This window comes from Corvus hawaiiensis, chromosome 4 (genome assembly GCF_020740725.1).
Source record: "Corvus hawaiiensis isolate bCorHaw1 chromosome 4, bCorHaw1.pri.cur, whole genome shotgun sequence".
NCBI lineage: Eukaryota > Metazoa > Chordata > Aves > Passeriformes > Corvidae > Corvus > Corvus hawaiiensis.
This window is the reverse complement of record NC_063216.1, coordinates 22,276,876-22,301,289: the sequence shown is the minus strand read 5'-3', so window position 1 is coordinate 22,301,289 and position 24,414 is coordinate 22,276,876. Positions and strand designations below refer to the sequence as shown.

Here is a 24,414-nt window from a genome sequence, read left to right as displayed (position 1 = left end):
GCTTCTCAGAAAGGCAAGGAAAATGAACTACCAACTCAGCTTCAGCAACATTTATCTTTTATGATGCACTTTGGGGAAACATACTTCCTTATCATACCCACTAAATGCATGTTACAAAATGAAATGCTGAAGTTCCCCTACCACAGTCTATATTTTTCTCCTTAGCTGCATTCAGAAATATCAAAGATACCGATTCTTTGCACAGTCAGAATAACCACTGCTACAGCCTCTGTAACTCTGTGCCTTGAGGCAGAAAGAGCCATGATCATCTATTTAAAGGCTGGATAGTTAGCAAAAAAAGGTTGGGTTTTGACTGCAACTGGAAAGCTCCTTGCAGCTGGAGCTGCAAGGTTGCAAATATATTGGAGATTATTTTCATCCCTGTTGTCATGTCATTAGAAATCCTGGCAATAACTCAGAGTGAACTGGAGAGATAATCTTTCTTTTCAAGAAGCAAATGCAAAGATTGGTTTATCATTCTGTTTCTCATATCATATTGCACTGACCTCTTCCTCAAGGGTTGTAAGCAAGTCCAAGACATTAAAAACAGAATAGGCTGGTTTCTTCTTTATTACATGCTCCTGATTAAGGAAATTTACCATGGCTATTTCTCTTCTGTCCAACGCTACAGCAAAATATATAAGCTACATGTGTTATAAGCTACACCATCTTGCAATACTTGTCTTATTACCGAAACCTAAAACCACAGTTAGCTTTTGTTACATGTGTTTAAGCATTTTTCTTTAACATGGGTTTTTAATACTGAGTTTTATAAGGCAATTACTTCTCTTAGTTGTACCTTGTAATAGTGGAGGCAGCTCTAAGCATCATTCCCATCCAAGGTCCAGAAGGTCGAGTTATTTTTATATCTGGTGCTGAGCTGAAAAACAGTGCAGGGCCTATAAAGTTGTCATTCAATGGGATGGTAAAATGGGTTGTGAAAACAGCAGTAAAGTAAAATACACACAAGTCACTTCCTCCACTGAAGCACATAATTCAGGGTCTGTTGGGGTGAGGAGCCATGTGCCTTCTCCTCTTCTGGCTTTCTCTTTCCGTGTCCTGTCTGTAATCCATTAGAGACTTTCATCATTTCAGCATGATTGGGGTTAACTTCTAAACATGATTTATTGCTGCTTTCTCTCATAAATGCATATAGGAGAAAGTTTCACAAAGGCTGTCTGCACTTCAGGCGGTTCTCTTGAAAGCTGTTTATTGCATAGGCGAAGTTACAGCATTTCAGGGAGTGGGTATGCAGAGCCAGCCCTACAGCTGCCAGCTCCAGCTGTAGGCATACCTGGAGCCGCTTCCTGTTCAAGTTACAAAGCATTATATACTTTTCTTTGCAGAGTATCTTAACACAGAACAACCAATAAGCACCATACACAATACCTTTACATTTGCCTATAGCCTATCATAGCTACCACCATCACCATATTATACTCATTATTATCCAATCACAAGAGTAAGTAAGTTACAATTTAAGCTTACAGTAGAAAATTCTCAGACCTCTCTTCTTCTTGCTACATCAACATTTCTTGTTTGCCTGCCATATCTCTCTTTTTGGTAAAGACGTGTTTTCTATTTACTTATGCTCTTCTTGAGACTTATTTACTTGGTGAAAAACATGTCTTTGTTTGTAGTCACATACCTTTGTCCTACTCCTAAAAATCTCCTTCCAACTCATCTCCAGCCTTTGCCTTCTCAGTTACTCAGCGATCAGTGTTTCAGCAAAACATCTTTTACTCTATACCAAAACTTGCTTTCATTTCTACCTCATCCCCAGTTTCTACATTCAGGGATCTTTCTGCCAAGCCTACATACCTGTGAAACTTTCTTACCAAACTTTCATCCTTCCCAACAAATACAGAGATGGAATTTGTGTTTTCAGCTAGCGTTACAGTGGGGATCCTGCAACACGTGTATCAGACAATGAGGCCTGTGGAAAAGGAATATCTATGGACCGGTTCTTGATAGGTGTTTCAGAGATGTTTATTTCTCAGCCGCATGGCCGGGGCTCTGCTGGGGAACTCCTCAATCAGGGGACCCGAGGGTCCTTGCCCGTGCAGGGGAACACAAAACAACCAATGGGGAACGAGGCTGACCAGGGCCAGGGAAACCCCGTGTCTCCCCCCAGGGCCCCTCTCCCAGGACCACATGGCAGGGGGAGGGACCCAACAAGCTCGGATATTCTCCAGCTAGATTGGGATTTTTTTTTCTTGCTGTAATTTTCAATTTATCATGTGGGGTTTTATTGCACAGCCTTGATAGCCTATTATCGCTCAACCAAGGGGGGGGGGAAGTTAATTTGGTCTGAGAGAAATTGTATATGAAGTAGACACTTTGATTTTGGTGTGAGAGAGGTTGTATATGAAATAGACATATTGATTTCGGTTTTAGGAAGCACTTTCTTGTTCTCCAGAAGATTAAAAAAAAAATTATTTATCATTTTCCTGCAGTCTATTTAGAAAATACCAATAAGCACTGAAGCACTAATCTGACTCTTCAGCAAAGTGCATCTGTAATATGAAGTGTCTCTCACCCTCCCCTTTCCTCCCATGCTGCAGTTCCTACTGATGTGTGTGGTGTTCATGAAGTTGGCCAGCTGAACAGCAAGTCCATTGCAGTACCAGTATCCAGAATTTTCACTTACCTTGGAGTGAGAAGCTTTGCTGAAAGATAAAAATGTCATTTATTTAAATAACTTTTGTAGCTAGATAAAGAATAAGCAAATTCTTTTAATAGCTGAGATCGTTTTCCCAAGGTGAACGTTTTTCTATACTTACCTACTTAATTTTTCTCAAAAGAGGCCTCAAACTTCCTTTAAAGCAAATTATTCATCACATATCTTTGTCACACAGTCCAAGCCACGTCCCACCCCTTCTCTTAAATGCAGCCAGATTTGAGATGATGTTGTCCTGGGAGGCTTAACTGTGATGATGGAGATGTGTCTGGGTGTGCAGAGCTCCCTCGTGCATGGCTGGGCTTTCAGAGGGCACTGACTGCAAGAAATGTGGTCCTAGCAGAGGCTTCCTGTGCTGTTGAGTAGCTGGCTGGGAGCACTTGGGGCTTATTCAAAGAGGATTTTTCTCCCAGAGGAGATGGATGAATTTCCTGTAGTTCCAGCATGGCTTTTCTGGGACTGGATAAGCAGAACAGCAGTCAAGTTCTGAGGGGACATGGATGTGAAAGAAAACCAAAACCACTAATAGAGCATCTTTGCTGATTAAGATAATGACCACTAAGAGGTTGTATCTGGGCCTTGTCTCTGGATTGATGGGATGCTAGGCTTTTGTTTGTTTGTCAAGATTGCTGCTGTGTAAGGTAAGTAGGATCGGAGTTGGTGTTTTAAGAGGAGCTAATGAAAAAAAAAATCATTCAAAGCTGATTCCAGGTCTTTTTTTCAGCCAGGAAATGGCTTTTGCTGTTGTTTCTGAGTAAAGGGAGAACTATAGGCATGTCTTGTGGACTCAAACATCTTTTCTGTGCATCCCCTCCCAGGAGGACTGTCTTCCTTTCCTTACCTGTGCATTATTGACTTTCAGTATATTTTACAGCCTTATGCTTTTAATAATTTTGTGCCTTACTCAGACTAGATACATGCATTTCAACTATTCTCGGTGTAAAAATAGCCTGAAGGCAAACTCAGGCATATACTGCATCTTCAACTTAGTTAAGAAACTCCTTATTCAGGGAATGCAGTAGTTATGCTCTCCAGCACTGTGCTGTTATAGAAAAAAAATCATCATCCCTCAGCTTTGTGCACTTTTCCTGATTCAAGGACATTAAACTTCACAGTTATTGTCAAAAAATGAACACAAGGTTTGCATTGGACCAAAGTTCTGCAGCACAGAAAACATTTCCAACCTTCTTGCATTGCGAGAGTTATCCCAGAAGGCTTTATTTTCCCTCTAAGGTATGGCCAGCAGGCTACAAGAAGCCTCTTAGTTGGTGCCGGTCCTGACTCGAGAAGCTCTGCTCCAGTCTGTGGTCTTATTTGATTTCTTCTTTTCTAATGTTCATGTGAGGGATAAGCTTTCAAGACCTTAAGTGCTTGTGCTTTCTCCCCTCCCCTCTTTTTACATCAGCTGAACTATATCTAGTATATATTTGCCTCATTGTTTGAAAATTGCTACATGTTGCTGTTTAACCATTTGCATGATGGCATGCTAAGTCAGAGGAAAAAACAACCAGACAAACCCTCAGTGCTTCTCTTTTCTGTAGAAGTGAATGAATTTTCTTGTCCTCTGTGTGCAACACTTCACTGAGAGCTCATGAATGGAGTTTTTAGCTGTTAATGATAATAGTGATGAAACCAATTCTTTTTTTTCTGAAAAGTCTCTGCTGTGCTCTGTAGGCAGGGAAGTACTTCAGTAACTGCTGTAATTAAAACCTTTCTCCTTTGGAACATATGGCAGGATGGGATAAACAGGCAGGAAGAAGTAAGCTATGTGTGAAACACACAGTGGGAAAAAGTGCTTTGGTTGGAGAGAGGCACAATTTTATAAATTAAAAAAGTGCCCAAAACCAGCCATGGTTTGCCTTCTGTGAGTAAGAGACTGGCTCCCTATAAATGTTGTTGCACATGTTTTGGCTGCGCACACTAAGTGTGCTCTAAGCTTGTCTTTTTTAGGGGTAAGATGAAGGTGTGTTTGCAGTTCAAGGGAATCTTCTCCGAAAGAACACCCTGCCTACAAAGAAACCAAACCCAAGGTAGCTACAGCAGACTGCATATAGCTCACATTCATTCTGAATAGTGCTCTTTCAAAAAAGAAAGCCCACAAATTAGCAGAAATGAGCTCTCTCTGTATGGGATTTCCTTTTAGAACCACTAACATTACCATGGTGGGCAGTCCTTAATATTTGATTCCACAGGAAACAGAAAAATACTTTCTACCTCACCCTCAAAATGTTGTATTTCATAGGTGAGTAATTTTCTAATCTTATGGAAATGATAAAGATTATCCCGATAAGCGAGGACCAGTGATGCCTGGTGCTGCCATCTGTTCAGCTCCCTGCCTACTTGGTGAGGCAATTTAACCAGCCTGTTCCTACAGCACACATTTATCTCATTCATATGAGGGATAAAATACTGTGGAAATAAATTCTGCTTGCAGTAACATTATTTTTTTAACCAAGACATGTTTTGCTAATTTCCTACCTTCCTATATAAATGCATACATTGTTTTGAATGCTAATAGAAAATCTGCACTGTTTTAAATGTGCTCTAATTCAAGGTGGATAATTTGTACAGATTTGTTATCATGAGATGATTTTTTTTTTCCCTTAATGGGATGTTGAGGCACTGAGGCTCAGATCCCCATTTTTAGTAACTGGCTGCCCTCTTGCATTTTTTAGTTTCTTTGACACTTGCTGATCTGTGTGAGATGATGGAGGAAGTTTGTGTTGCATCCTAAAGCTCAGAAATTCCTGGAATTCTTGTACCCCTAACTGAAGTGTATTGTTTTCCCTACCCAAGGTTCAAAAATTGTAATCTTTTTTTCCAGTGCTCCTGATATTGAAGAGCTTTTGACAGCTCTAATATGCATCTATTTGATTCTTCTTTATATATTGCAAAAGAAGACCCAGACTCTGTCATGTAGCAACTCCCTTTCACACGCATATTGTGTGCTCAAACGTGGAAATCACTAGCAACACTCAGCACTTTCCCTGATGGAGTATTTAAAGAACCTCCCATCCTTTTTGGTTTGTTATTCAATTATAGGGTATTACAACTGTCTTTCTCTGTAAAGAAAGGTTTTTTCACTTTGAGAAATCCCTTCTCCATAAACTCTTCTGTCTCATTCCCCATTTACTTCCAAAGCTGTGTACCAATGCTAAATCCAAGTTTCTAATTGAGATTCTAGGCAGGAAAAATTGCATCGTTGGCTTTTGTTCTCCTGTGAAAGCCCATACTAATGGAAACTGCCTTATATAAAACAGTCCCCTTTCACCTTGGAAAACAAAGAAGAGTTCCTGTCTGAAACAAGTACTGTGGCATTTCGGTGTTTTCAAAGAGCTGTGCTGAGCTTTGTTCTGAGCCTTGACTGTCCTTATCAGCTCGATTCACACTCAGCACCAGTGTTGGAGTGATGAAAAATACCTGGTGCTGGCACAAGTGGGCCGTCTCTGAGCCAAATCCTAGGGCTGGGAGAAGGGGAGCCCTCAGGCTTTGTGCAGAGCCTGGCAGAGAATTGGTGCTTCACCCCAGGGCCAGTGCAAGAAAATAGTTGAGCTGTAGGCTGGTGTAGGCTGTGGGACCTGCTGCCCTCTTACCCATCCCTTCCAGTCTTGGACTTAGCAGAAACATCCCATTCACATCTCACCAAACTGACAGTGTGTGAGAGTTTCCTATCTGAATTCTTCCCCTGATTGTCCTGGATTTGGGTCAGACTTAGGATTTCTTTATAAAAGAAAGGGGATGATGGCATGGGGTATCTCTTACCACCGTCTATTACACCTAAGTGAAACGTGTGAAGGGACTTCTGTTGTAGGGGAAAAATAAGATTTGTTTGTGATTAGTCAAGTTCTGACTGGTTTTGATTTATTACCCTTCATCTCAAGCAAACATTCAGGGCCTTGTCAACAGGAAAAAAAGACCTATTATAATATCTATGATAGGAGATCTATCATATGTCTTATATTTGATATTATGATTGATGGTTTCTGCTGTATGCTTTTAATGTGGGTTGATTAACACACACTAGCTGGTATAGGTTAAAATATGCATTCTCACCTATGATCTTAAAATGAAGGGAGAATTTGGGAGGAAATTTTAGTTTAAAAAAAAAAAAAGTAATTTGATTGCCATAAGATATCTTGAGGCTTACTAATATTATTTGAGACTGGTTTGTCTCTCTGTCCAAGAGACAGCCAACACAGTGACAGAGACTGCTGCTGTTGGTCTGTTTCTGGTTTTTGTTACTGGGGTGTAATATTTTCTTCCTTTTTAGCAAATAAATAGCTTAAAACATTTGTTAAGGTTGAGATATGGATGCATTTTATTGATCAGGTTTGGCAAGGGATCAGCCTGCAAGATTAGCAATCTTTTTTATTTTCTTGCAACTTTGAATTTAGCTATTAAACATTATTTGTATGTTTTTCATTAACCCCTTGTTTCATTAACCCAAATGGTGGATATTGGGGAGAAATTAGTATTTGATGCGAGTTCAGCACACTGATGCCTCAGTTGAGAAAAAGTTGAATAAGAAGTAAAGGTGGGAGGGGCAAAAGAACAAAACATTTTGACAGTCTTTAGTTGGAAGAAAAAAGACCAGAAATGGTAGAGAGAGCAAAAATGGAATTGGTAGTGATGTTAGGAATGGTGGGATGTTTTTATTGCTGAATTTAGAACAAATCAGGGCAGGAAAAGCTTTCAGTACAATGTTTAGATTTAAGAAAAGATGTACTGGAATTTCTCTGGGTCACCCAAACACTTCCCTAAGAGAATGAGAAAAAAAGAAAATGAAAGTCTGTTTGGAATGGGATGTTTAGTTTTGCTTGAAATCTGCCTTCTCTGTTAGGAAACTAGCAGGCCTACTCTGAAATATGTAGCATACTGAGTAAAAGCAGTTTCTAAATAAAACAGCTGATTTGTCAGGGTCAAACAGGAGCCTGTTAGAACAGTGCTACAGCAGCTCCAGTCCCTTAAGGGGATGGACTGAGGAAAATGTTTAGGCTTTATGCTGCATTTATTTACAAAAAAAGGGTCCTGGTAGAAGGGGTTGTGATACCGTAGTGTGTGGGCTAATACCCAAGAGCACATCTGCATTCTGTCTGGATGCTCCTGAAACGCAGCTAACATCATCTCTGAGGGACTCAAGAGTGTGGGGGGAAATCATTTAGGATTCAAAGGCTCCCATCTTGTCCTTTGGTTGCTATGTGAGAGCTGTCTTCAAAAGCTTCCCATTTAGTGATGATAGTTTGAAAGGTCCACAGGGAAAGTGATGGTTCCTACTTTCTGAGGACCAAGGCCAGAAATGGATTTTTAGCTTAAACTTGAAGCTTTGAACTGCACATAGAAAGAATCTCATACTTTATGGAAACCCAGGGATTTTGACATGGTACCTCCCAGGGTGCACAATGTCTCTGATTTGTAATAGGGATTTTCTTTTCCTAAAACAGCTCAGCTGCAGCTACAGCGCTCCTGTGGCAGACACCAAACTGCTGCAAAGCAATGGCCACCCTACTCTGGAACATTAAACTGGGTAGCACTTTGATTTCATATACTGGGGCAGATTGGTCACTTGATCTTAAGGAGTCTCAATTAACTGAGGGAGGACGAGGGCAAAGAACAGACAGATGTGGCTGCAGGTTTAGTTTTTTCTCCTTATTTCTGTCTTTCACAAGATGTACCTATGTTATGGAAGTTTCAATGTGATCAAAGGCAGAGACTATTAAACAAGGGGTGATGCACTGCCAAAGGTTGTGATTACACCAGAAGTTCTGTTTAGGGGGATTTTTCCCATTCTGCCCTTGTATTTGGCAATGTCCTACATTACCCTGCACAGAGAGCCTGGTGTAGGTGTGCTGTGTATCCCATGACCCATATATATGTGTATATATATATATTTGTAGGGAGGCACACAGGATCAGGAAGATGCCAAGTCGATTCTCTGATTGATATTCTGGATAAACTCACCCTCAGTATAATAATTAAGAGCCCAAGGAATTGTTGCAGCCTGGATTGTTTTCCCTGTAGACACTGGCAGCAGTATTTCAGTGATGAAAAACCTGACAATAGTCCACAGCTGTGTAGGTATGACATAGAATATATTGATGAGTTAATGAAGGGAAGTTCACAAACTTCATTTTATTCCTGTTGCTTGTCTGAATTCTGACTCAGTTCAAGTGTGATGTTGTTTTTTTCTCCCTGAGGTTGGCTGTTATTTTATTAGATTGATTATTCTGCTGCACATTTTGCAGTGTACAACTGAGTTCAGTTGTGCTGTATCAGGCCACTGGGCATACAACAGAATTAGGAGTGAAAAACTTGCATTTAAATAGTTATTTGCTGAAACTGATACTGAATTTCATTAGTAATGATGGCATGTCAAGGTCATGGTTGAATGCTCTAAAAACTCAGAGAAAATTTAAGAACACTGTGATGAATTTGGAGCCACCCTCTGAAGTTTTGCTGTATTTTATATAAAAAATAAGTTAGGCAAAACCAAAAGGAGCTTCAGCTATCAATCAGCAGTGGTCTGCTGGGAGGATAGGAAGCAGAGGGAACAATGAAGACTTTGGACTGCAATCCTTCACTGCCAAGGAAGTTTCTTAACAGTACCTGGAGATTTATAGTCCAGCACCTCCCTGCCTTGCACCTTGGGGGCATGGCTGAAGGCTGGATGGGGAAGCTGTCACACTGCTCTCGTCTCCCCAGGCCACTAAGCCTGCCAGGGCCAACAGCGGGGCCAGTCTGGCACCCCCATTTCACCCAGCTGTCACTGGCAGGCTTGAAGGCTTGAGAGAAGGCTGAGTTCAGAATTTGGAAACACTGATACTGACATAGATGAGGCTTAGGTGAACATGTCTTTGAAAATCAACATTTTCCCCTCTACTTCTCACATGAACGTGTTTTTCTAGATTTCCGTAAATCTGGAAAGAAAATAGTTCTTCCTTTATCAAGGTCCTTGAGCACAGCTTCAGCAAGGACAAGCAAACTCCTTCCTTTTCTTGCTGTAGCTGAGCCCCCAGAGCTGCTGAGTCCCTTTGCTCATGTGTGCTGTAATGATCATCAAGATTACTTGATATTTGCCATGACATACTGTCCTCCTCATGCCACAAGGTGTTTATAGAAAATTATCAGTGCTTTAGTGGATTTGTCTTCAGGTTACTGAAGGGCTGTTTGCAGGGCTTTTTTGTGGCTGTTCCCAGTTAGGTCTTTTATCTGTATCTTAGTAATATATCAATAATCTGTTTAAGCAGAAGGCTTCTGCTATCAGACCAACACCCAGGGTGAGCTGGCTGAAAGTCTAGCAGAAACAAATGGTGAAAGGAAAACAGCAGTGGTTTTAAGGGGGAACACAAGAGAGTAGAAAAAAATAGATTTAAATATAACTTTAATACCCATATCTAAACAATCCCATAACTTGCTTGATACTTTACTCCCTGAGCAAATACAGAATTTTATGGCATTTTTTTCCATTTTGATACATTGCAGGCAGTTAATGATACTCCGTGTTTATTCAATTCCCAAAGGAATAATTTAATTCTAAGGCTGTGCAGCTATAGGCAACATGCTACAATAATCTCTGTGAGAACTGCAGCATTAATAGTCAGTCCGTGCACTGTGTTCTTATGGCATGTATTACATCTGTATTTCTGTCCTGCATGCTGAGCAGTAAGAATCTTGTTTGCTCAGCCTTTTAAGGAAAAGGTAAGAAAACTGTCAATGTGAAAATTACTTCTGCTGACTGTTATATATATATATATATATATATATACACACCATGTAAATGTGTGAAATTTACAGTCTGTATTAAAATGTAAATGGAAGGGCAGATTATAAACAGCCAAGATCAGGTTTCAAATCAGTTTATATTGAACAGTGAAGAGTACTACATTGTTACAGCCACACTACCTGGGTACAGGTATTTCCACTGTCCATATCAATAAATTCAAGTAACCTTCAGTGCAATTTACTTTATAAAATCTTTTATGTGGGCATTTGTATTCATGAATCACCATGTGTGCTCCAATGAGTAACAGTTATGTGTAAAATTCGGTCCTAAAAGCTGTGGTTTACAGACAGATGAGGTACTTACCTTTGACTATATTTGCCACTCAAATATATGCTCTAAAATAAAACCCCTAAGTCTTTGATGAGAAAAAGTCATTAGTCATCAAGCCATGTTCATCTTTTTAATATTAATCAACTGCTGTTTCTGAATTGATGTTTCTGCTCGTGCCACAGAAGAATTAGTGGGGGTGGGTGGGTGCTCTGCACACAAGGTCAAATAAGCTGCAGAATGCTGTGCTGCTTTTTGCAGCAGATGGGTAATGTTACATGGATTTTAACTACTGCAATTGCTCCTGACTTTGAGGAAGTACTCTCCCTTAATAATGACAGATTTGGCCACATAATTATATTTAAATTTTGTGGCTCAGATGTGTTTGTTTAAAGATGCCATGCCTCTGCCCATCTGGAGAAGAATAATTACTGAAGTTTAACTTTCTTGTTCCTCTTTTCATAGCAGCTTTTATACTGTATTGATATTTTTCAAGGGGAACTTGAAAGAGCCTGTTGTCATTGGGAGGGTGGTGGGTGTAGATTCACAGAGCTTTTAAAACACCTCTGCAGCTGGCAATCTGCAGGAATAATTTTGTTGAGGGAAGCTCTGCTATGAGCATGGGTTTATGGAGCCCTTTGATGTTGAGCTCTCACAGCTCCTCTGCAGCACAATAAAGAATGTACCAGCAGATGACCCCTTGAAATAGATTTGTACCTGTGAAGAGTTTTTTTTATCTCCTTTAGCCACTTATTCACTCTACTTTCTAGAAAGTATTAAAGGTTTCTTCTTTCTCTCAATGTATTTCTCCCCTCTCAATCCAGTGTGAGGAACAGCGAAGGAATACTGTGTTACTTGGGGGTCTCCTATTCTTTTTCCCTGCCAGTATCTACTTTTTTGTTGTTTCTCATTACCCATCTCCCTGTATGTCATGCAAGGGCATCTAAAGACTTTGCTCTGTGGTGGGAACTATCTGGAATCCTCATTTCTTACCTGCTCTTCTGGTTGTAGGAGAGAGAGAGATGGCTGCAGATGAGTAGAGTGGGCAAATGGAAATCTCCTGCAGAGAGGAACAGATGCATTTATTTTCCTGCCTTCTGTGGGTAGGAGAAGAAATACTGTTTTCTTCTTTCAGTGTGAAAGACTGCTTCAGATTTGACATTCAAAATAGATCTCTGGCAAAAGCAAAAGTAAAGCCAGGAAGCAAGTTTCTGAGAAGGGTGATGGGGTTGTTGGAAGTCTTTTAACAAGAGATCAGATGGATACCAGGAATGATATAGTTGCTCTTATCCTGGGAAAGATAAATGGACTACTGAATGTTGCCCAGGGGCACCTTTGAGATCCATTTTTTATTACTTTTATGATCTTTGGTAAGCTGAGGATCAGGATTAGTTACATGTCTGATTAATTTAAACCCCTACTAATTTAGCTGCACTGTCCCAAGGACCAGATTTATTGGTACTGCTGCTCAGCCCTGGTTCTGCATATGAACTCCCTCATCTTTCTGTGCTCTCACCCAGTCCTGCAGCACAGCCTGCCCAGAGCAGGGGAGAGCAGAGGCACTTGCTCACAGGCATGGATGTTGCAGTGCCTGTCTGGTGTTCACAAGACCAAAGGTTGGCTTGGTGTGCAAAGTGGAAAAAGCAGAGCGTGAGTAGTGTTGTAAGGAAGTGCAGGATGGGGAGGCTGAGCTGAGAGCCCCCATCTGGCATGTGCATCCCTCAGCAGCATGGCTCGATTACTGATGTGAGGAAAAAAGGGAAGGTAGGACCGAGCCAGCAGCGAAGTGTAATTAAAATAGCTCCAAGTCCTGAGGAGGAGAGGCAATCACCATGGGGAATGGAAAGCTTACAAGGAGCATAGCTGTGTGCCTGAAACATGGGACAGTGGAGCCACTGCCCAGTTACTGTGGTGACTGGGGACAGGTTACCACAGCGAGCTCTGAAACCATCCTGACAGCAAAACGTAAGGAAAGACAGAAGAAAGCTGTGAAAGCAAGGAGCCAACAAACAGGGACATGTCTTTCCATACCAACCAAGCATAATGGAGCCTAAAATAGTAGAGCTCACCCCTCTTATTTGGGCACTTTGGTGTTTTTTTCTCTTTCCTCCTTTCCTCCTTCAGGCATTCACTTTACTGCTCCCAGCTCCTCGATGTTTCAGTGCATACAGTGAAATCCTAGTCCTGCTGAAGGCTATATTAATTTTACAATTTACATCAGTGGGGCTGGGTTTCCACCTCTGGAACTTGGAACAGATCATACAGTTGTAGCTGAGCAGTAAGCATATTCAAATTAGAAATGACATGTTTTCCTGTTCCCTACCTCCTGCTAGCACCAGTGCATGTGTGTCCAAACTGTCAGCAAAGTCGGGGAGTATGAACACCATTAAAACTGTCTTCTTTGTTTGTTTTCTGGAGTGACTTGCTGCCCTTGATCTGGCTAGTGATGTGAAAGGTAGCACTGGCCCAAGGGAGGGTCAGGACCTGGGAACAGCAGCTGTGGGACTGATGAGCTTAAACTGATCACAGCCCCACACCCTGTTAGCACAAGTTTTCTTTTGTCGGTTAGCTGGTGCCCCTTTTGGGTCTGGAAGGAAATTTGGCATTTTGGATCTGACAGATGGCCTCTCAAAGAGATACATATAACTGGCAGATGCTTCTTCTAAGTGATCAGTTAGGCTTTAAAACCAGCTCTTGGCCTCTTGATGAGCTTGAAAAGGCCTGTGCAGCTTCTCCATCAAAAAGCCTGCCTTGAGGCATTGTCATGTAGAATCACTGCTGTTGGCTTCTTAAACTGTATATAGAAAGTGACAACATAATAGGAAAGGTTATAACTGGGAAAAAAAAAATTCCATCCAGCCCAACATGCCCCAGATCCACCCCTTCTTTATTTTTTTCTTTGAACTAATATGTCAAGAGCAATTTGGGTTTGGTATCTTTATAATACTACTCATCCAGCCACGAGGTAATTGGGTGATGTGGAATGGGCAACAGCCCCCTGCTTCAGAGAGTGCAGACCTGAAAAAAAGGAGGCTCAGAGGAGACCTTATTGCTTTCCAGAACTACCTGAAAGGAGGTTGTAGCCAGGTGAGGGTCAGGCTCATCTCCCAACTGAAGATTGTTAGGATAAGAAGAAATGGCCTCAAGTTGCACCGGGAGGGGTTTAAATTAGATATTAGGAAAAAATTTCTTCACCAAAAGGATTGCTAAGTACTGGAACAGGCTGCTCAGGGAAAGTGATTGGGTCAGAATGCTGGGGGTAATTACAAGATCTGTAAACATTGCACTCATGGACATGGTTTAGTGGTGGCCTTGGCAGTCCTTGATGTGATGGCGACAGAACATGATCTTGTCAGGTCTTTGGTCTGCATGTGCGTCCTCCCTCCACCAGCACCCTCTGTCCTCTGCCATCCCTGACAGGCAATGTGGTTTATCCTAAGGCAGGTGCACCAGGTGGGAATTGCAGGAGGACCTGTCTGGATGCTCACGTAGTTAATGCCCTCCAGAGGTGGGGGAGCCACGAGGGTTGTGATTGACTTTGGTACACATCAGCTTTTCTGCCACACTTGATTAACAGTTTAATTTGAAGATCTTACAGGTCTTTTCCAATCTAAATGGTTCTGTAAGTAGGAGCAGGACTGTTCTTTGGACTGTGGGTGAACATGATTTTGTCCACTGGTACCTGGAGAAATTTGAAAGCCATTCTAGGCCTGATGGACTGCAGGGAATGCTGTGTTTGCAGGATGTTGTTATCAGCCTGCTCCAAGGCACGGATGTGTCATTGCCTTTCTTTTATCCAGTCAGTGTGGAGTTTAGAAATAAATCCTCCCACTTCTTGGATATGTTTAATGCCACTAGAGCTGCAGGAGACAGATGAGTAGCAGAGTTTTAAATTTAAACAAAATGACATCCACAATGTCCTCCTCATGGCAAAATTTGTTCCAGCCAATTGATATTTTGCTATTTGCAATGATCATATGATCATGCATGATGCCGTTCCACAGATATGCAGAAGAATCATTTTAACTGAACAGTGCTGTAACCCTGGAGTCTGAATTTTCTCTTACCCTGTTTTGATAAAGTTTAGTTTGGTGAAGTTTCTCATCCTTTGAAGGAATTAAGAATATTATAGCAGTGTTTGTTACACGGTGCTGATATTAATTATAAATAAGTGTAATTAATACATTAAGAGAATTTATGTATAATTAGTGCACTAATAGTAAGGCATTAACTGCTGTAAATGCAGTCAAATCAAACCATTGTTTTTCAGATAATATGCATGATTAGAGATTTGTGGTTCATACCATCTTATAAAGAAATCATCATAATATTATGTGACCATGATACCCAGCAGGAAAATTTAATACCTGAACTACCAGAACATTCCTTAGTTCTATCTTTTTATATATAGTTATATATGAAAGTCAATAAAATAGCTACTTTGTGGGGATTTATACATAGCAAGATTTACAATGTTAAATATTATGGGTTTCAAACTCTGTGGTAAGTACATAAATGGGCCATTTAATTGCCCTTGATACAAATTCACCCTACTTCTGTAGATTTAGCTATTCCAATTAAATGCACTGAGCATTTAAGATGATTAAATTATTAGATGTATTGTAAATGCTTTATTTGAGATCTGTTGCTGGTGAAGGAACTTGAAACATACATTATCATGATCTGGCTTCTAATCAGTATGCTATAGCCAACAAATATATGGCTTTTTTCATGCTTGGCTTTGATAGTGCTGCCATTCTGTAAGTAAATCCATGGAAGGGAAAGATTATAAGTACTTACATTATGCTACAGTTACACTTTCAAAAATATCTTGTGCACAACAGCATGTTTATTTTCCTGGTTTTTAGACAGTAAGTGATATATCTAAAGCTAAGGAATGTCAGGATCATACATAATTTCAAAAGTTAGTGGTTTCTGGGTTTGGACAATAGGATCTGTATTCATGTTCTTAAAGTAGGATGTCAATGGAGCTGCTTAGAGCAGATACAGTATAATAAACTCTAATAAAGACACCTGAATGAAGCTTTTTGAAGGATTAAATCAGAAAAATTCAGGTTAAAAAAGAGGCTTCTGGCAGTGATGAAAAAAATCTTTGAAATAATTTATTTTGGGATGTAGAGGTGTCTCTGTTTTGAAATAGAAGCAAAAATAGTTCTGTATGAGATGCTCCAGCCCTGCTTAGCTGGGCATCTGCATCTATGAATCAGGAGGATTGAGGTGCAAATTTGACAAAAGGGTCAGACCAGGTCACCTAAGGTCTTCCACAAAATCCCTTCATGTTTTTAAATACACCGGGAAGCATGGAAAATGCCATTCTTTCAGTTCAAGTTGAGTATTCCTGTATATGAGGGAGGGAACTTTAAGGCTTGTGTAGAGGACTCTGGGGGCTTAAAACACTTGATGACAAATAAAGAAAATGGTTTTTGCTCTTGTATTGCCACTGTCATTCTCTTTCCTCTCAACCCCTGCTGAATTGAATTTGCTATCGCTATAACTGTTCTTCATAAAAAATACATCTTTTATTTTCCTCTGCAGAATAAAGTAAACGTGACATACAAATTTACAGTGAGACTTGTCAACAAACACACAAGATCATGGATCTTAGGCTGAGCATAAGCTTTCTCTTATATTCGATTTACTACTACTGCAATAACACTGTCGTCAGATCGAATGGGATTTTATCCTGCATCACCTATAAAACAATGCCATTAAAGTGGAAGTAGACAATTTTATCATTGTTCTCTTGCTCTCTTGTGAGTTATGAAAATTGAAAAGTTATGCACAGCATCATGCTATGGCTTGCATATTCCAACATATAAGTAGGGATTTAGTCTGGGTAGTTTGGGGCATATAATTAATTGAGGATTTATAAGGCTGTTTTTCAGTGTGCAAAATAGTATGTTTTGCTGCAGTAAGGATCTGAAATCTCCTAATGAACATTTGTTTGAACAGAATGTATGGAAAAAGCCCAAACACTAGTTCCACAATTTTTGGGAGGGATAAAAAGCAGTAGACAAAATACACCAATAAAAAAGCTCCTCCTTTATGTACTCCAGCATAGGGGGCAACCAAATTAGTTAATGGGACTGCATTCACTTTAAAAAGAAGGCTTCACAACACTGCCACTTTCCAAGAAATTCAGTTTGTTTGTTCACAGTTCAGGAAACCAGAAGCCACTGGAATTCACTTCTCACCTCAGAGATGAGAGTACCCAGCTTTAGGGGTCCCTTCACTTTCTTTAGGTGAATTGATAGGCCACAGGAGCATAACAGGTGCCTTCCTAGGGCAGTACTTGCGAGTGTTCCACATGAAAATTGTGTATTTTTTCATAGTGTTCAACATTAGCAATTTCCATTCCTTCATTTTGAAGTGCCTTCTCACTTGCAATTTTTGATATTACACAATGTATTGCAATGAATCCACACACACTTAATACAACCTGCTCTGCATGTAGCATATAAAATACAGCATTTTAAAAGTCTATGCTGTATCAAGAATTAACAATATATATTAATATATATTACATTTGATTTGCTAAGAAGTACAACCTTCTATTGTTTAATATTCCACTGATGCTCAGAGACCTGTCAGGATTGATGGCTGGTAGTACACAGACATGGTCCTCACCTCTGCAAAACCTAGAGATGTCTTTCACCTTTCATATATTACAATTCTGAAAATATACCTAAGTACCAGTAAATAGGTGACCTGGACAGACTTTGTCTCGACTGAGCCTCCTGTTTTTCATTTGCCATGGTCTGCTCCGTTATGTGTACATTCATTAGAGGTGCTGTGGGGCTGACATCTTCCACAATTAGTGCTCGTGTATAATGAGATGCAATGCTGACAAGGACTCTCTTGTTTTCTATAGTTCCACTGAAAGGCCTTTTCCTTCTTCTTTGGCACCAATCCATTAAAGCTGTTGCACCATGTTCAGCTGGTGGCTGGGACTGAAAGTCGTTTTCAGCCATTAAAACTTTGCTCGTGTGTCATCAGCTCCACCTCTTGGATTAATTTGGTTTCTGCAGATCCAGTCCATAGTTCATAGGGGAATTCTCTCTGGGAATGTAAAACGTCCCGAGGGCAGTGCCCTAGTAAAAGCATCTGGCTCAATTGCTTTGCCCTGCAAGTTCACTGCTGGATGAGTAGTAAAGTTTAATTACAAATTACTTGACTAATAATTTGGGTCACATTGTCCTCTAGTGGCTCATGTAGATAACTGCCCTGCTGGCAAAATCCTTTTGCCTTATGTTTTTGAGTCCTCTCATATTCTTTTCATGCAAGTCCACCAAATAAAAAATTTGCCTCTTACTGCCACTGTATAAGTACAGGAAGATCTCTCCTCTATAAGTGCAGATATTTTGCTAAAGAAATATGTATTTTAAATAGTTCAAAATAACAATAAGATTGTGAGAAGATAATATATTTAATTAAAGCATTTGATGAAAATGAATATATCCTTCATACCAACAGTAAAAGAGAATAAACTCAACATGTTTTGTTTTTTTTTTTTTAATAGGTTCAGGACTAGTTCACTTCCCGAAAATACATAGAGGTCTTATATAAGGGAAAGCAGAATAGCCCTCCACATGTCCTGTGGCTACTCATTTGTAAACCTCAGTAACACTGGGTTTTGGGCCTGTGGAGTGGAATCACTGCCTTTCCTGGCAAGCATGGAGAGCACTATAGCACTTTGCCTATCAGCTGGGTGTTTGCCAGCATAATGCAGATGTTTGTAGGAGGAGAGATCTGGAGCATGGAGAGTAACTCCTGGGCGTTTGCAGTGACAAAACACACATTTTATATTGCTTTGAAAAGGCGATGCCATATTCTGTGATGTGCTGAGTTGGTTTTGTCCCTGTGTCCGAGCAGTGGGATCGCTGCCAGTAAGAGGCCTTGGCCCTGGCCAGGGGAAGGGTGGCAGGCAGTGCTCAGGCACGCATGGCACATGGGATGCCTGCCTGAGCGTTGCCTCTCCAACTGGCAAGTCTTCCTTTTCCTGCTGTTTCTTCCTTGATGAAATGTCATGAGTAAGGACAAATAGAGGCTGTGCTGCAGAAAGAGCTTCTCTGTGTGTAAGAAGAGGAGAACGATAGATGGTTCTGTTTATATCTCTAAGATTATGTAGGAAGCAGCAGTTATAAATGCTGAAGAAATGTGGTATCTCTCTTGAAGAAATGGTGGTGCACTCCAGTGAGGTGATAGCTCATGTTTTCTGTTGCAGTTTGCAATGACAGGGGAGACAAAGGAATACTCACATCTTACAGAATTCATTTTCAAGGCTTTTTCAAACGACCCTGCCTTGTACTCTATCAGGGAAATGCTATATCAGGATGCTGTGAAAATTCCTTGTTCATGTCCTCCATTTCTGGCCACCTTTTTTATTCTCCCCTTTTAGAATCACAGAATCAGAAAGTGGATTGAGTTAAAAAGGACATTAAAGATCACCTAGTTCCAACCCCCCACCATGAACAGGGACACCTTCTGCTAGAGCAGGGTGCTCAAAGCCCCATCCAGCCTGGCCTTTTGGGGAGGCCTTCCTTTCCCTCGGCAGTGTTGTTGGCAGAGGCAGTTTGTATCATGAGTAGATCTGTCCTGGCTGCTGCTGCTGCTGGTTTCACCCCAGTGAGGTGCAGGCAGCGCTGCTGGGAATGGCTTGCTGAGCAGAGCTCCTCTGGGATCCTGTTAGGATGCACCCTCTCCCAGGCTCCTGTGAGCATTGGATGGATGTCAGCCAGCTCATTCTCTGGGCTGATCATCCTCAAACACTGGGAGAGTTGCAGAGCCGCTTAATTATCCTTGACACGGCAGAGTTGTGCACTTGGTGTTGTCCCCATACTGTTTCAGACTGGCACACATACCCACACCCTGCCATAGCTGGGAATGTGCTGGCAGAAGCTAAAGGTATAAAGGCAGCCTGGGGGGTATAAAATGCCTTCACCATTTGAAATCATCTGTGATGCTGTTATTACAGTTTGCTCAGAGGTTGATTAGGCAGTGATGGATGCAGGAATATACAGAGAGTTACTTTTATCTGGTGCTTTGTGACTCTTCTTCCACTGGGAATATTTTCAGTTGTTTTTGGTTAAGAAATTAGGTAGTTTCTTTATTTCTTCTTAATTAGCTGCTAGGAGGAGGGTGATGTTTTTAGTTTTCTCTAACAAAAAGTTTTAATTTTTAAAAACACTTCTGTCGAGTCTTGCATCAAAATTTTTTTTTTCATATTTGTGACGTTCTTCTCAAGGGGTTTTGTAATTATTTAACCTAGATGCTAAGCGAAGTTCTGTTTATCCTTAATTCAGGATGTGGGGTTTTATCCTTCATGTACCAGAGGGTGAGTGGTACAGATTGATTGATTTAGAGCTCCCTGACTACAGTTTCTGCTTGAACATTTGACTTTTTTTCAGGTAGCTATCAGGCCAGTGGTTGCCCCCCTCCACACTGGAATCTTTTACAGAAACTCATTACTGCTTCCCTGGTGTGCTCTCTCTGACGTCCCAGCAGCGAGGGGGCTCTGCCCCATCCATAAGGTCTGTCCACCAGCTGCTGTGGCAATGCTCAGGATCCTCCTGCAGGAAAGGAGATGTGATTTACCATGCCCATTTCTATTAATCAGACAAATGCAGACTTCTCTTCAAAGTAGGGCAGGAGGTTGTTCCTGCCAACCAGCTGTATTGGTCGCTGTTCTCTTCCAGCTGTGTGTTAACTCTGTCTTCCTGTAGTGCCTTTTACATCGTGGTTATGCCAGTAGAGTCTTTCCAGAATAACCTCACCCTTGATGTCAAACTCAGAGCTGGAATTGATTTTTGGTGAAACTGATCCCTCATGTTCTCTCTCATAAGGCTGTCTGGGTACTGTATGTACTAATGGGAAAAATAAAATTGTGACTTTGTGTGTTCCCGAAGTGCTGGGTGTGATCCTGCTCAGTACAGCCAGGCGTTTGTCAGGCTTTTGACAAGTGCTGTCCACCCTGTGCCTGTCTGTGAGCCTCTCCAGTGCCTGCAGATACAAATGTGAGTGCACCTTGCTCCCTAGCAGATGTCTTTGGAGAACAGATGTCAGTACTCGCTGCTTTTCTATATGAATGTAAAATGCGTCCTTCGGTGGAAAACAGGTGGTAATTTTATTTAAATCCTGCTCTATTGTAGAGCAATGAAATTAATGAGATATGCTAAAGCCTTGCCAAGGTTTCCATTTCAATAAGCATCTAATCTTGAAACTGTTTTAATCAGGCTTCTGTATCAGGCGTTCTTATTTCTGCATTGCCAGCACCCCCCTGAAATTATTGCTTGGCCTCAAATTAATAAGTGATGTTATTTTGATGTGCACTGTTAAATCACTTTTGTTTCAGGATTAATTTGTGTCTGGCCTTTTCTAAAGGCAGTGTTGAGCATTAAAGTGGCTGTGCACGAATGGTGATGTACTTGTGTTTTCTCCTGGCAGAATAACGAGATGGTGGAACTGCAGAGGATACGAATGAAAGATGAGATTCGAGAATACAAGTTTCGAGAGGCAAGACTGCTGCAGGACTACACTGAGCTGGAAGAAGAAAACATCACTTTACAGAAACTGGTGTCCACACTGAAACAAAATCAAGTAAGCATCGCAAGATTCAAGGCACTGTACTGTAAATTGGCACTGTTTTCTCCAATTTCCATAATGTGATCCTGCACAGCACTTTGATAGAATTTTCTTTGTATGCTTGGGGTTTTTTTTCAGTTGGGTTTTTGCTGATCACTTACTCTAAAATGGTGTTACTGGCCATTTTTGAAATATGGGGAGGCCCTTATCTCAGTTTTGAAAAATTCTGGTGGAATATGTCGTTGCAGAACTATGTAATCACAGAGGAATTATTAAAAGAGATAGAGTTGCATATTTTTGCTTCATGCTTTTCCTGTTCCTTAGGAGCTCGGTGTCCAGTGGCTAGTTGTCCTTTAAAGTGAGCAAAAGACATTTGGTCTCCTGTCAGAAGAGTTAACTTGTGGTGATCGAAGTTTAAATATCCAGGTTAGATGGTGTAACACTTCCTGCCTTTTTGGTGCTGTCCAGACCATCATAACATTGCACTTTGTAACACCCTCTCTTCACCTGCTCTCAGAGGGTCACAGCTCTGCACTGCAGCCCCTGGTTGTGTCCTGACCTATTGCCTGGTGCACTTGGGGCTTCTGTGGAAGAGCCAGCCTTGTCAAAGTTTCTGATGGCAGCCCTGGAACAAAGCTGCCTTATTCCTGCAGGAATAAGTGGTGCTATTTCAGCTCTCTTATACTGCTTTTTTACTGCTCTAGCACAAGTGTGATTAAAACACTTAAAACAACAGAGCTGTGCCACAGGGAATACACAGGAACTGGAAATGGGTGCATAATTTCCTTATTTATGAAGGTGCCTAGTCTTTCACACTCCTGAAACTGAATTTACAGCAGATCATCTCTGTTGTGAGAGTTATTTACCTAGCCAGAAAATTCCTCCTTTGAGGCATGGATTTTTTTTCTCATCAACCTCGTAGGAGACATTTTCACATTTTCAGGAAGTATGTGACCTCTCTATGGACTGTCCTAGTTTCCCCTGAAAATGAAATCTGTTTGCAAGTGTTTATATTTGTCATAATAATTCATTCTTACTGAAACCAAATGCCAACAGTCTGTGGAGAGAAAAAACATTGCCACATTTTGAATGGCTCTAAAAATCAGTCATTTTGCATCACAGATCCATGCACTTGTGGTTCCTAAAAGTACTTTAATCTACAAGTAAAATTTTAAGAGCATTTTATACTTTAATGCTTGAATTTACAAAACTGTATGTTGTAAGTCTTGGTGCTAAAATGTCATTATCTACATGTTGAGGTTTTTTGTAGCTTTTTGAAGTAAGAGTCTATGAGAAGGTAACCATAGAGATATAGACCTCTAGGTTTTATGTGGATTTAAAATTGAAAAAGTGGTGGTTGTTTCGTTTGGTTTGTCTTATTTTCATGTCCTTAAGTTATAAACATAGCTACTTGACTGCATTTCATAATTTTTCCAGATGGACCTGTTCCTCCAGTAAGCAAAGATACTAAATTGCCAAGTGTAGATTTGAAACTTGCATGGATTTTCCTTTTCTATTTAAAAATGCCCAATATGACTTTGGAACTTTGTTGTTTGATATGTTTCCAGTTTCTGGGTTTGAAGATTAGTGCTTTGGTTTTTAAGATTGCCTTTCTAAAGGTTTATGAGTTGAAGACTTTTGACAGGTTGATAAATATTCTCCTTCAATAGGAATGGTGGATATTTTTATTTTTGCCAGAACCTTATTTTAGTTTGATTAAAAATCCATATATATCAAATATAAAAAAATTCTATACAATGCCTTAAGATTGCAGTTAGTCATGTGTTTGAATTAGAAAAGCCTCAACTGCAAAAAATTGGGGCTTCTTATGGAAGCATGAAAATTCAGTATTTTTTCCCTCTTTCACCAAGCTATTAAATTATTTCACCTGATACTGAGATTTTTTTTTTTCCATTTTGAAATTAAGATGCAGGTGACTAACATGATGGGAATTAAATTTAAAAAATCAAAGTGTCATCATTTTTACCAGGAGTGCTGGTTGAGTGTGGACATGGACCTTTACTAACAAAGCTCTTCCTTTTCATTGCTGTGGGGTTTTCCAACAGTGAAAAGGAAGATGAGGAAGAAGAGCAAAGGGGAAACATTCTGCAGTGGGGATCTGCTGCCCTCTCTAGCTATTGCTGATCAACTGGTTTTGAGCTAGGCTGGGTTTTTCCAGGCTTTGTTTCTTGTCAGGTGAAATGGAGAGGACTGAACAAGGGAGCTGCCTTTAAAGGACAGAGAGGAAGATGCTGCTTAGCTCAGCTCACAATGCCCATATATACCTTGATAAAATACCACACCTTGGTGTGGGGCAGGGAGCTGCCCTCTGAGAAGGACAGACCAGTGAGTCCCTCCAGTGCTGCCAAGGGGTGTCACTGGGACACACTCCAGGCACTGTGGTTGGAGCAACAGGTTCCTGTGTGCTCCAGGAGGATGTCCCTACACGCAGTCCAAGGACTGTGGGGGGCTGAATGAGCTGTTTGCTGCATTTTTCTGGTGGTTTAAAAATGTCTAACAATTTTGGGGCATCTTAGAGTTTAAACTGATTGTACAAATAGATTCTTGTTTAATTTTTAAAATTAAATGCCTCTGGGACAATGGAGAGCCTTGTAATATACAGAGAAGAGAGCCGAGGCTCTTCTACTGGTTTTGTACCTTCCATCCATATTTTTGAAAACTACCAAGATACTTGGGCGTATCTATGCTTGAGTGACTTTACATCTAGTAAGAAATGAGATATGAAGTCATCTTCAGAATATGTGCAAATCATAAATCGGCTATATGAACCTAAGATCTATAAATACCATGATATACCAACATTGCTTATGGCAATTCAGAGTAAATCTGTTACCAGGGCATCTGCTAATAAACAGCCTTCTTCCCATGAAATTACACTGCTTGTCATAAGTTATTCAGAAAGAGGTTTTCTAATTCTTGATTCTCACATGCTGAAAAAGTGAACACTGGAGTATTTAACAGAGTGAGCTCCACTTGCACTCTTTTTTCAGTCATTTCTTTGCAGCTGTAGGCAATGTCTGGTATTCCAAACCGTAGTTTCTCTAACACCTATCTCAATAGGGCT

General features: G+C 40.6%; 1 protein-coding gene across 7 annotated transcripts in view; it reads left to right on the top strand.

Moving 5' to 3' along the window:
• BICD1 (BICD cargo adaptor 1) overlaps positions 1-24,414 on the top strand; it is a 172,061-nt gene that overhangs the window by 100,395 nt on the left and 47,252 nt on the right. For all 7 annotated transcript variants that reach the window (XM_048300254.1, XM_048300255.1, XM_048300256.1 and 4 more), the window contains exon 3: positions 21,192-21,344. In XM_048300254.1, coding sequence (XP_048156211.1) covers positions 21,192-21,344 — 153 coding nt within the window. The remainder of the gene's footprint in view (positions 1-21,191; positions 21,345-24,414) is intronic.